Source organism: Sphaerodactylus townsendi, linkage group LG11, assembly GCF_021028975.2.
Source record: "Sphaerodactylus townsendi isolate TG3544 linkage group LG11, MPM_Stown_v2.3, whole genome shotgun sequence".
NCBI lineage: Eukaryota > Metazoa > Chordata > Lepidosauria > Squamata > Sphaerodactylidae > Sphaerodactylus > Sphaerodactylus townsendi.
The window spans coordinates 60499977-60513621 of NC_059435.1; the positions used below are offsets into that span (position 1 = coordinate 60499977).

The 13645-nt window shown below is 41.0% G+C and overlaps 1 protein-coding gene across 1 annotated transcript in view; it reads right to left on the reverse strand.

The window, feature by feature from the left end:
* KIF5B (kinesin family member 5B) overlaps window positions 1-13321 on the reverse strand; it is a 36943-nt gene extending 23622 nt beyond the window's left edge. Inside the window, exons 1-5 of the mRNA XM_048510726.1 lie at window positions 12956-13321; window positions 5633-5720; window positions 3464-3537; window positions 2241-2345; window positions 861-909 (exon numbers count right to left, since the gene is read on the reverse strand). Coding sequence (XP_048366683.1) covers window positions 861-909; window positions 2241-2345; window positions 3464-3537; window positions 5633-5720; window positions 12956-13081 — 442 coding nt within the window. The 5' untranslated portion in view covers window positions 13082-13321. The remainder of the gene's footprint in view (window positions 1-860; window positions 910-2240; window positions 2346-3463; window positions 3538-5632; window positions 5721-12955) is intronic.
* Between the last annotated feature and the right edge of the window lie 324 nt (window positions 13322-13645).

The window sequence follows — 13645 nt, forward strand, 5'->3', positions numbered from 1 at the left end:
TAGTTTTCAGTTACCATTCTCTGTACTCTTGATTCTAAGACTGATTCTAAGATGGGCTGACTGGACTGATACATAGCATCATACACAGATACTATAACACCAACTTCTTCTATAGTGTTACAATGCTTAGTATTTATTTTCGATCTGCTTTCCGATGCTTCAAAATTCTCAGCTAGCCCTTTTCAGCTGCAACACGCTGAACTTCTCAGGGAGCTTTTATTTATTCACTTCTTTATATCCTGTTTTTCCTCATGGTTCAAGAAAATTTGTAACAATAAACACATTCCCCATTAAAACTAAACATAAAATAGTAAAACCCAAATCTCTCTCCCTACCTCTCCATTATAAGTATTAACATCTCTTTCAAAGATAATCACTGCAAAGTTAAAACACTGCTTTCCACATGTATCCATGCCTGGGCCAGAGTGTCAGATTTTGATGAAGAAGTGAATACAAACTTCATTTTGTACACACTTAGAATTCCAGGCATCTAGCAAAAACTCGCAATCTCTGTTCAGCGGATATGATGAGGTTCCCGCCTACTGCCCACTTTACAAAAACAGGCAAGTTTATTTCTCTGTAACATTGATACAATTCTGGCTTCTCTTATACGTATGCTGGTAAAGATTTCTAACAATGTATTTAAGATACTTCCAAGCACTTAGGAAGAGTGGTATTAATAAATTTACAATCAAGTCTGAAGTAAGAGGTACATTAGTATCATTTTTAAAATGGTATACAACAGTAATGCCAAATTACAGGGGCTTATATACAAGTATCCACAAGTTACAACTTGCTGGATATTTTAATAAGCCCAACCTCATAAACTCCATCATTCCCCATTTGCCACATGAACTCACCGTCCAAAAGGTCCCTTATTTTATCCAGGTAAATTTCAAAATATGACACCTGAAAGAACAAAACACATTAGGAGACAACGAAGACTGTAATCCCTATCCAGCTATAGAAAGCAGCCTGCAAACCTATACAGTTCTACTAAGTTAAAGGTGAGCCAAATCATTAAAGCTCTTAGAAAATAAAAACTACAGCAACTTCATTGTAAAATTACACTAATGTCATTTTTCTGATTCACATGTTTGTAATTTGTACTTGAAATTCAATTTATACCCCGCCCTATCCCTGTAGGGTTCAAAGCGGCTAGCAACATAGCAAAACAGTATACGTTATAGCAAAATAAGTACTAATAAGAAAAACATAAAACTAAGCACGAAGATCACATTACAGATGGCGACTTAAACATATCAAGTCTAACGGTTTGCTAATAGCAATATATTAAAACTTATTAATACATATCCATACTAAATCTATATCAATACAATACCAATAAATCAATAATACATTAACAGAGCACTAACATATCAAAAATATCAATACATGGACAATATCAATACATTAGCAATAAATCAATATCAATACATTTACAACAAGATATTAACAATGTATCAATACATAACACTATATCAATGCATAACAGTAACTAAAAACTTCTCCACACTAACTATAACTGCTGCAAAGGCAACCTAACAATGCTACCCAGTTATTCCAAGAAGGGAACTGGCTACACCTGTCCATCCTACCCTCTCTAACAGTATACAGAAAACGAACTGCACTCTTTTAACAACATACAAAGAGGAATTAACTAATTAACAGTATACAGAAAAAACTATGTTGCTAATGTAGTACAAATATGTGCATTACAGCCAGCAGTTTCAAATATTAACTGCTGTAAAACAGACTTGACTCTTCTCGGCAATATCTACATATGCAATGCCAATTAATGTAAAAGTCTTATGATATAGCTACCTTATGATCTAATTTTATTTTAGATCAATTCCCTGATGTAGCTGAGCCTTAAAACATAACAGGCCCAAGGCACTGGAGAGGTTCTAGTCAATGTTGGTATTGAACCATAATATTTTCACGCATGATTGTATTGCTTGCCACTGCAACAAGCCATACTGGTCAGAAATATCAAACTGTCAATCTAAACTCTGACTTTGCTAGCTTTGTTTCTAAGTTAAGAAACAAATCTTATAAAATAAAGGGCGTTGCAACATTTGAAGCACACTCTGGTACAGAGTTGTTTTGATATAAGGTGGAGATACATTTGTCCTTTTAAAAAGCATTTTAAAAACTCCACCCTAAAAATCACTGTTGTCCTAACAAGCTTGTTTTGAGACACTTCAAACCCGCTATATTTAATGGAAAACAAGGATTACCTTAATGTGAAATTCCAAATTTTCATCCATGGAATAAATATAATTAAATATATCTTGCACTATCCTTGGAATAATCCCCATTCCATCTGGATCATGTAGTTTCCCCTTGAGATAAAAAGGAAAGAATACAAACTTCAGTGTGCTATATGACAGACAGAATCCCATGAGTGATCACAGGGCACTTTACATTGATGATCATGCCCCCATAAAAGCCACTCCTGAAGATTTGGGAACCCTCTGAAATGATGTATGATACAAACCAGCGCACCAAGAATGGCAGAAAGAATGGCAGTCACCCTGTTCCCCAGTACCAATAGAAGTGGTTTCCACTTCTACACAGAGCTCTTTGGACCTTTGTTCCTCTCAAATGAAACACACTACAGGAATCAATCTCAGGCCCTTTCTGCACGGGCCAAAAGCGGTGGCGGTGGGCCAGTAAAACACCGTTTTGGCAAAGACCGTTCGCACAGCTGCTGCTGCCAAATCACTGCAGTGGCGCTCAGTTCCCACCAAAATGGTGTTTTCGAACCTCACTCGGGGAACGAGGTTTTTTGCAAACGCCAGCTTCCATTCGGTGCCATGCGAACGGCACCAGGTGGAAGCCGGTGTTTCTCCCCCAGCCCTCCCAAACACTGCTTAACTCCGGTCGCCTTCTGTTGCATTGTGCAAGCCAGGAGACACACACCCCTGGCCTCATTTGGGAGAGGCGTAGCCTATCCATGCGAACAGTCCCGTGGGGGTGCGCCAGCATAAACTATGCCAACGCACCCCCCACTCAGCACCTGTGTGGAAAGGGCCTCAGTGCTGTCCACACCTTGGACCAGCAATGCATGGGCAACTGCAAATGTTGTAATAAAAGGGTATCTAATTGAAACATTAAGATATTTACAGTACCTGTTTAAAAACAAAGAAATTCAGTGCAACAGCTACATTAGTACAGTACTTTTAACACACACACACAAATTATGCCTAAACAAGAACATGGTTAACAATGGAGGTCTTTACTGAAAGTTTAAAAGTAAAAGTTCTAAATGCAGAAATGCCCGCCCTTTCCTTAAGAATAGAAAAGGTAATTATGGTAATTATGTCATTTGCAATTAAGTACTTTGGTAAACAGTACATAATAAATAGTCTTGTATAGCTTATAACAGAGCAAAGAGTTTGAATGAGTTACTGCTCCTACCAAAGATTTTCATTTAAAGTTTCATTCTCAGGTGCATTACCTCCATAGTATGTGTCTTTCCAGATGACGTTTGCCCATAAGCAAATATCGTACCATTATATCCCTCAAGTACATCTAGAATAAAAGAAAACACACACTGATCAGATATTCTATGATACCACTAATTTCTAGATGGGGGTCTCATGCAAGGCTGTTTTTCAGAATGATTTTAACAAGTATTAAGAATATTAACAGCCCAATCTGGGGGACGAGGATCCCCCTCTGGATATGGCACGGGCAATGAAAGAGAAAGGATTAGAACACTTTTTTTTGCATTGCAGAGAACAATTTAAAATATTTCTGTAACTGCCTCTCCCCTAAGCATTTTCATTAATCACTACAGCACCAAAATTGGGGGTAAGGGAGAGAGAAGCTTTTCACAGTCAAAGCTTCCTTGGTTAGATACAAGGCATCTGAGGAAGTGATATCTAACAAGGGAGCTTTCAAAATCTTGAGAATCTTGTTGACTGCTAAGGTATGGTTGCCAGCTTCCAGGTGGTGGCTGGAGATGTCCTGGGATTACAACTGATCTCCAATTGATAGAGATTTGTTTCTCCTGAAGAAAAGGGACATTTAAGGAAATGGACTGTATGGCATTATATTCTGCTAAAGTCCCTCTCCTCCCAAGACCTCACCCTCCACAGTCTATGGCCCTACCTCCAAATCTCCAGGAATTTCCCTACCTGGAGCTGGGAACCCTACTCTAAAGTGCTTCTGACTCTAACCTTAACAATGAAAAACAATATAAAAATATTAAAATAGATCAAAACCACTATAATGTCACCTACCTTGTTTTATTTTAAAATGTTGTCCTGTTTTATATGCCAATAAAGGCTTGTGTTGTATAATGTCAGAGGTGTTCCCCCTCTGACCATGCTCAGCTTAACCCCAACACTTTCCAGAGTAACTCTTTTCTGCAGCCTCCTCAGAAATTCAGAAGAGCAGACCCCCACCCTACCCCCAACCTCTTGCAGGAGGCTGATCCACAAGCACAGGGCAGCTGCTTAAGAAGCCCAAGCTGGAGTGCTGAAGAACATGCCTTAGACAAAGGGGATAGTGACAACAGACCTTGACCGGAAGCTGGTGCAAGAGAGGCAGAGCCAGCCTTTCAAAGATACTAAAGCAAGGATAAGTGTGACCAGATCCAACATCTGTAAACAGGGAGCCAGTCTCCAAATTAATTGTAGGCAGAAAACGTATTTTTAACGGTTATGGACTCGAATTTCTCCAATAGGAGACCAGAATCCAGCCAGACTTCCATACTCTTAGGGGAAAGCTGAATACTAGCAATGCAAGGAAAACAATCCCGTTTAAAACAGTGGCCCTACCAGTCAGAATTTCTTCCATCTTATCTGGAGCTTCAGTTTGTTCTCTCAGACACTTGACCACTACATTCAAACTAAAGTCACTTTTGGTTGTCTGCAGTGCACCATGAAGACTCAAAGGATGTCCCACAAATGCCAGCAGAGTTGCCCTTTGAGAGGGTAGGTGGCAGCCAGGGACAGAGCCTTTGAAATGAAACTCTATTTATGGAACACCTTCCCCCAGCCACATTCCCGTCACACCAACACTGTGGAAGACACTTTTAATCTCTTGCTGCTTAGATGAATGGATTCATTGATCCTTCTGGTATGATGGTTTTGCATGATTGGTTAGAGTGTTATGCATTTGACTGAGTTTGTGGCCATATGGGAGCCAGTGTGGTGCAATGGTTTAGACCAGTGGATGGAGAACCGGGCTCAATGCCCCACTCTTCCACATGAAGCCTGCTGGGTGACCTTGGGCCACTCACGGTTCTCTCAGAACTCTCAGCCCATGCAAAGGAAGGCAGTGGCATGTCTCCTGAAAATCCTAAAAGGTCACCATTAATCAGCTGTGACTTGACAGCATACACACACACGGCCATATAAGGAAGGAAGACCAATCCCCCCAAATTAGACTCTTTGATGTATTCATAATCATAGAAAGTTAAAGCTCTCAACCTGAAAAAAGCGTCTGAAGCCTTTGGAAATAGGCATACTTTACCCCAATCTAGCCTAATTACTTCCTGCCCTTTCTTAAACTAACTTCACTATAATATACCATTAGGGTAAAGACATAGTACCACACCACAAAACGCAATCTGTGACTCATTCTTTTTATTACTGTATATTACAAAGTCTCCTCTTACCTTTAACAATCTTTTTTGCACAATCATTATATACTTGCTCCTGTGACGTGTGAGACTGAAATACACGATCAAATGCGTAGGGCTTGGACTGAAAAAGATAAAAGAAACAGAGACAAAATTATAAATCAGTTTAATTAAATCTTTACAGTATCCCAGTTATTACTTATAGTATCCAATAGACTTGAGCAGAACTGCCAAATTAAAAGACATATTTTACCTATAATTATACTGAAAACTAAAAAGGATAATTTATATTTTTTACACCTGTAGATTTCAAACTTCAGTTCAATAAGAAAGATGAACATGCCATTAAACACGAGGAGGCACTCCCTAGGCTATTTTTGATCAATGCATGATTGTCAAAGATATGCAAAATGCTAACATGTAGTATTGAAAATATTTATAACCCACCTTATCTGTTCAAACTCAAGGCAGGTAACATGGCAGTAAGTGCTGTGAGGTCACAAAAATCAACTACCAATCAAAAAGATTCAAAAATGCACAATTAAAAACATAACTAAATCTGCCAGAGCAGTTTACTCTCCACCAAATGCCCTCTGGAATAAAACCTTCTTACATGTCTTCTTAAAGACAGCACATGTTCAATACGTAAAGTCTCTAATTTAAGCAACAGCTGAAACACAGAGAAAGGAGTGCTAGCACACGAAACAGAATTAATTTGGGTAAAACAGAATTTCCTCTAATTTTCTCTCCTGAGGTATTTTATTGGCTTTTACATAGGGTTTACCATTATTATACTCTGTTCAGCATAAAGAACAAAGCGTGGCCTGCATTCTCTACTGGGAGTGAAAGGATCCTATTTCTGCCAGGGGAAAATAGTGCCGATTCTCTTTTAGCCTAAGAGAATCGTTATTTAAGCACTGCTTTTGTCAAAACTGTTACTGCCTGAAGTATCAAACACAGAACTTTGAAAAAAGATCATTTGCTCTTTACACAAGGTGGGCACCCCGTCCGGCGCAACCCTGTGCCAATTCCACAGTGGATTTGGGGCCCCCTCTGGATTGGGCTGTTAAGAGTGGCTTAAAATAAAACCTTATCATTTCAAGTTGGAACTTCTAACATACCATTCTCTTACAAATGCGCTTGAAATCTTAATCTTTGTATAATATAGGTGCTTATACAGTGTCATTAGTAAACCCTTACATTTTACAGATTAACATAAACAAAATAAAAGGAGGAGAAAAAGCGATAGCATCACACAGAACAGCTCCTTTTTTGTTTCAAAAGGTTTTGTCAAGACAAGCTAAAAATGGAGACGTAGCGTGCATTTTTCAAACTGCCAGGAGAGGAATATTTCTTGATGAACAGTTCCATTGGCAGAAAGAAAAGGACAAAGGAGGAAATTCCTTCCAGGTTTTAGTATATCATAAAAACAAAGCTTGACTCCCAGTACCTTTTCATAATACAACTTTCATAACATTACTATCCCATATTTCAAGTCTCCTACCAAGTCCAATAAAGCTAGAAATGAGTGAATGTTCCCCATTCTGTTTATATGTATTTTGCTGAAAGCTTTCGGGTTATCTATATTCTGCTTTTGGGTTCTTTTTTTAGTCTGCCACCACCTTTGGCATTTTGAAAGAGTGATGGGTGCCACCAATGGCTACTGCAAGAGGCAAAGTCAAAAATATAAGTTTGTGTGCATCCATGCAAAGAGAAAGAGTCATGGGGAATAACACAGAAAGAGAAGACAGTGGGAGAATGTCACAGAAGACCACCAGAAATGGGGGAAGGGTGCCTTTATTTGTATGAAGGAAGCCCACCACAGGTCCTGCCTTCATATTGGCCCCACCCACTTCCTGAAACACATGGCAGGCCCCATAGTGCTCTTGGGTATCAGTATGAGAAATATTGGTGTTAAGAAACAAACAAGACATCAAAATAAGTCACAAATGTAGTAAGGATGAGACAAAGCTAGTTTTCCACAATACTTGCTGTCTTACCCCCTCCCCTTCTAATCTGCTGATCCTGCTGGTATGCTTGGATTAACAGTAATAAACAGCGGGATTGACACAGTTGATACCAGAAACTTGAAAACCACCTATGGCACTATGCTGGCAAATATTGCACGATTGCTGGAGAAAGCAAACATGGATTCAAAGCAACTACCACACTTTACCACTCACCTACACCATATCCACTGTATGGTTTGAAACATGGCTATTTGAAAAGCACATCAATTTCTACCCAAAAAAAATGTAGACAGCAAGCATGGCCTGCAGCCCTCCGACACCAGGCATCAGACAATCAACAGCAAGGCCTCCTTCAGAAATTCTTGCCCGCTAACAGCAGGAGTAAAGTGAAAAATTGCTTCCCTTTGAAGTTCTGATAAGCATGGGTAGCAGAGCATGGGTAAAGAGCAAACATGAGAGGGTCCTTGCAAACATCATCTAGCTCAAAAAACTGTGTGAGTCTACCACTGGCAGGGGGACAAGCACTCTCCAAACCAGGCAAGAGCCCAATCCAAGACATCATGCAGTTATTATACACAGCAATTTGCTGCACGCTTGGACTCAATTAAGGGAGCGACTCATAATGAACAGTTATGAGAGCTCGGACTCGTGTGCTCCTTCCTGAACCCACAAACTGCTTCCAGAATTCTAGGACCTCTTGCTCTGTGCTGCCCCAGTTCAACTAGCACAATAGTTTCTGTGCATCTTCAAGCATTCATTAAAAAAATAAGGAGCATGAAAGAGGTGCTATTTGCCTAGAAACAGTTTTTGCACGCTACCTTGAAGGAGGAAGATTAATTCTCTAGTGTAGTCAACAGAGGGTCATTGGTTATTGCGTGAGGGGAATTGCTTGAACATTAGAATCATTTATTTTTTAAAAAAATACAAAGGCACTTTACAGAGGAACAACGAAAAAGAGGAGCAAGTGCCATGAGCCCCTTTAACAAGATAGGTATATACAGAGAATACAAAGCAATGAGTTGGAGAGAAAAAGGCAGTCAAGATGAATGAGTGCAACTTAAAATGCAATTACATGCATGTGCACTTTGTTCAACTGATACTATTCATGGCACAGAAAAAGCTATGTGAAGACAATGAATTGTGAGGAGGAGGAGAAGGAGTTTGGATTTATACCCCCCCCCCCTTTCTCTCCTGCAGGACACTCAAAGGGGCTTACAATCTCCTTGCCCTTCACCCCTCACAACAAACACCCTGTGAGGTGGGTGGAGCGACTAGGCCAAGGTCACCCTGCTGGTATGTGTGGGAGTGCACAGGCCAATCTGAATTCCCCAGATAAGCCTCCACAGCTCAGGTGGCAGAGCGAGGAATCAAACCCAGTTCCTCCACATTAGAATGCACCTGCTCTTAACCACTACGCCACTGCTGCTAAGCGGGGCCCACTGGCAAATCTGTCCCACTCTTGTGGCACAGCAAGATTTAAATTGTGCTACAAGTGTTTTTATTTGCCATGAAGAGAGTAGAAAGTGAAAGCGGGGCTCCAGAAAATACTTCAGATCAAGAAATCTTGCTGCGGCAAACACTGGCCTCCATTATGCAACAAAGATTTTGTGTGTAATTGGCCATACGTTCAGTTATATTGCTTTAATAACATACACTGCTGCTTCTGGAGGCTTCTGAGCAATGTAGCACTATACAAATAGTTATGGAAGGACTAGTTCATTGTTCAGGACTAGAATCCTAAAAGCACGTGATCTTTACAACAGTCCAGGCCAAACTGTAAATGACAGCGAAGCCATGCGTTCGCCAGTTCATTCGTAGAGCGGGTAGTGAGGTATAGATCTTAAGTTAAAGAGAAAGTAGGATGTGGAAAAAGAAGAGCTGGTTTTTTATACCTCACTTTTCTCCAAAGAGTCTCAAAGTGGCTTAAGGTAGATGGAGCTGAGAAAGTTCTGAGAGAACTGTGACTGGCCCAAGGTCACCCAGAAGGCTTCATGTGGAAGAGAGGGGAAAACAAACATGGATCACCAGATCAGAGTCCACTGCTCATGTGGAGTGTGGATTGAAAAATGGTTCTTGCCACACTGGAGGCAAGGGGAGCTAAGCCCTAACCTCTCCCTTGGTGCATTCTTTTTATATTTCTGAAGTATTTTTTACCAACTTGGTTCTGATACCTGAAGCAAGCCAGTCAGAAAAAAATATTACTAACGGAGAAGCACAGTATCAAAACACTAAAGGAACACAAAAGCCATGGAAAGTTTAAAATTCTGGCAGCAAAGTGCTCAAGACAAAGGACAGAAGACAGCCAAGATTAAACCTTTATTTTAAAATTTAGCAATATCTTGCTGACCCATTATCCTAAAGGTTTGCAATTCCTATCCCTCACCAATGTTCAGAAGATTTTAAAGCTCTTGCCCACCTTATCCCTCATCCTCTTAGTGCAATGGATCCCATCCCAAAATGTGCACCAGATGGAATTACTCTTCCTTGTCCAAGCAATGAGGACACAATGCATTATTGATCTTATAAAACCTTCCTTACAGTTTATTGTCTACTGTTCCATCATTGCAACTGCAGAAAAGGTCAGTATAATTCATGTTGCACAAACTGCAACAGATGCTGAGAACCATTGATCATATCATTGAGTTCAAAGCCCACACTGGGATTTGACTCAAGCCCATCACCGTCAAGTTCCATGGTATTTTATTAAATTGGCAACAGATTTTTCTCATATTTTTCCACTGAGATCACCAGACACTAAAAGCAAAGCTTTCAGTTGCCCATTTTAGCAGCCTTGAGTCTGAGAAGAAGGCAGGATAGAAGTATTTATGTAAACCACCAGGTGTCTGATCTCTTTTTACAAGAGGAACCTATTAGACCTTCAAGACAACTAAACATATACATGTGAGCGCAAAAGGAGACAAAATAGTTCACATGAAGTATGAATTTGAAAGAAAACGATTATAAAGTCTTCCACAGATGGTATTTAATGCCAATTATTGTTTCAAAAATGTACACCAATGGTTCCCCAACTTGTTGGAAATGTAAAACAAACTGGTAAGTACTTTCATACATGGTGGCCCTGCAAAACTATTGGGGAACAGTTCATAATTCAGTCAAAAAATATGAAAGATGAAATTTTATATGAACCTTGAATGTACCTATTATGAATATCTGATATCAAAGTATTAAATAAGAATATGGTTCCTTGTTTCTTCATATGATTATAGTGGCAAAAATTACTTTAACGAAAAGCTGGAAAATGTTGAAGACTTCAACTGAGGAGGAATGGCTGCATAAAATATGAGAGTATGCGAAATCAGGTAAACAAAAATGTTGAAAGAAAGCCCATTAGAAAAATGTGAGAGAATATGGTCTCCCTGGTTAGAATTCATGAAAGAACATGGCTCAGATTTACTCTCAGCTGGGTTTAAGTTTTAGAATGGTGGATATTTATTATGTTTTTTCTCTTTTTTAGATATTGTATTAGTTTTTTTCTGTTGGTTTTTTATTCTTTATCTTCTTTATGATGCAAATTAGATGTGCTTACAATATATATTAGACAGAGAAAGAGACTATAAGAAAGTTATTTCTTGGAGAGATATGAAGATGGAGGTTAGAATATCTGTACGATGTTGATTAAGTGTAATTTTTTTCCCTTTGTACGTATTCTTTTTGAAGAATTTAATAAAGATTTTATATAAAAAGGGGGACAAAATAGGGCAACAGTGATTGGTATACAGTGAATAAACTAGTGATCTATTACCAGCATCCTGGCCTGCATTTATATGAAGGCTATAAAGTGTCCCCCTGTTCCGAATGTTAAAATCAGCCAGATAAAATACTAATAACCAATATTCTGAATACATTTTAAAAGGTAGCTATAATGTAAAGAATTATTGTTCTCCAAAACGTGATTAGGGGTTTTTTTTTTGGGGGGGGGGGAGCAGTCTGCAGAGTCATAACTGTTTTTAACAGATGCCAGTTTTAAAATAAAGGTCTATAGACCTAGTGAGACATGACAGTGAAAATAGTGCAAAGCATTTCAGACTCCTAATAAAAAAAGAAAATATGGTCTTGTAGAACCTATAACATTATGGGAACAGCAATTATGTAGAAATCAATCCCGTTTTATCCCTTGCAGCTTACTCTCAGCAAAGAACTCTGAGAACTGCAATCTGTGTACCCTGATATTTGTATTTGTCACGAGCAAACTATTAATAGAAGTATTTACCTATGTCACTTCTCCCATGAAATCCTCATAGTTCCTCTACACAAAACAAACTTCCTGCAAAAGTGATTATGTATCTGAAGTATTTAAATACCAAGCACTGATTCAGGTATTCACTATAAAAACTTGTCTTCTACATAAGCACTACAGATGTACTTAAGTAGCATCAGCCAAGAAAAAGAAGAAAAGCTGACCAGATCCAACCCAACCATTATTGATGCACTCCAGTGTACAGACTCCATTAGCATTTGGAGTTCAAACATGCCAGCTTTATGTGATTTGGCTTTGGACCACTCTCTTCCATACCCATCCTTACTTCCAATCATAGCGACATTTTAAAGGATTTTATTTTTAAAAGGTGTAACTAGACCACCCCCAATTTCTGAAGAAGTGAGCTGTGACTCAAGAAACCTACTAGAAATTTTGTTGGTCTTCAAGATACTACTGAACTCTTGTTCTATTCCACTACACCAGCAGCAGCCAGTGCAGTTCAAACAGCTGAAAACATACCCTTAAGATCTAATAATATATTTCCGAGTCCATCTTTTTTGGATACTCTTTTATATTTGTTGCTCTTTCCCAAATTTGCAGGCTTCCTCTCAGTCGACACTTTAGAATTGCCAAACTGAAGAGGTATATAAGCCACTATAAGGGATGGAGGGTGGAGTGGAAAACTGTAGCATGAATTTCCAGATGAAATATACATTTGACATGTAGTTTTGTTGCCCCTCTTCCACATAAACAACAAAGCCAGCCATTTAGATGGTGGGCTGAAGAGCAAGCTAAGAGCAACCCTTCAAACAGTCCCCGCTGATGTTACAACATCGAAAAAACTAATTTCCCCCCAGGAAGAGCTGGTCTGGAAATGCAGTCCATACAAAGACAAGACAGAGGCAGCGCCCAACCCCTCCAACTCTCCCTTGCCATTCATTGATCCCCTCCTTGGGTTCACCAAGCCCCCCCTCTTCTCTGCGCCCTCGACCCCGCTCGGCTGCTCCCAGATCCCATGGCCACTCACCCCGCCCCTCCCCTAAACACATTTAGCTCGGTGAATCCATGCAACAGCCCTCGCCCCTGCAGCCCCGCTGCCCGCCCTCCTTCCCTCCCTCAAACACAAGTGGGGGGGGGTCTCCCCGTCCTCGCCCCTCCCCTGCCACTCACCGCGATAACGACGGTATCCTCCCCTTGGAACTTGGCGATATACTTGTCGCCTCTGGTCACCTCAGAGTCGTTGAGGGGTCTGAAGCGACACATCACTTTGATATTGCACTCTGCCGGGTCCGCCATTTTAGGCCAAGGCCGACGCCGACGCCCGGGCGCTCAAAGCGGCCTCTCCGGCCTCGCGATTTCTCCCGTCCGGCTCCAGGGAGCGGTCGGCCGCCGTCGACAGGCGCGCTGCTCTGAGGAGACCCGGGGAGAAGGGCCGGTGCTGCTCCGCCCAGGCCGCCGCCGCCGCCTCCTGCCCTCACTTCCTCTCCAATATGGCAGCCATGGCGGCGCCTCCAACCGGCGAACGCGGCCCCGCCCCTTTCCCCCAGGCAGGGAGGGGATGACGTCACCCTCTGCAGAGAATGCCGCCGGCGCGCCTGAGGTTTTTACTGCGCAGGGGCAGAAGCGGGCTCGCGTCGGTCCCTGAAGTCAAGTGGAGTCCATTTCTGCTTCCTGCGCACGCGCTGGTCCTGCCAGCCGGTTCTTGAGAAGATATAGCGCGCAGGCGCACAATGGTTGGGATAAAGGGAAGGTAGAGGGCCGTGGTGGTTCGTGCAGGTATAGGGAAAGCATCTATGCAAGAGAAGGGCATGGGAAGGCGCTACAGATGTGCGAGGGGCTGGAGCCGTTGTAAATATGATA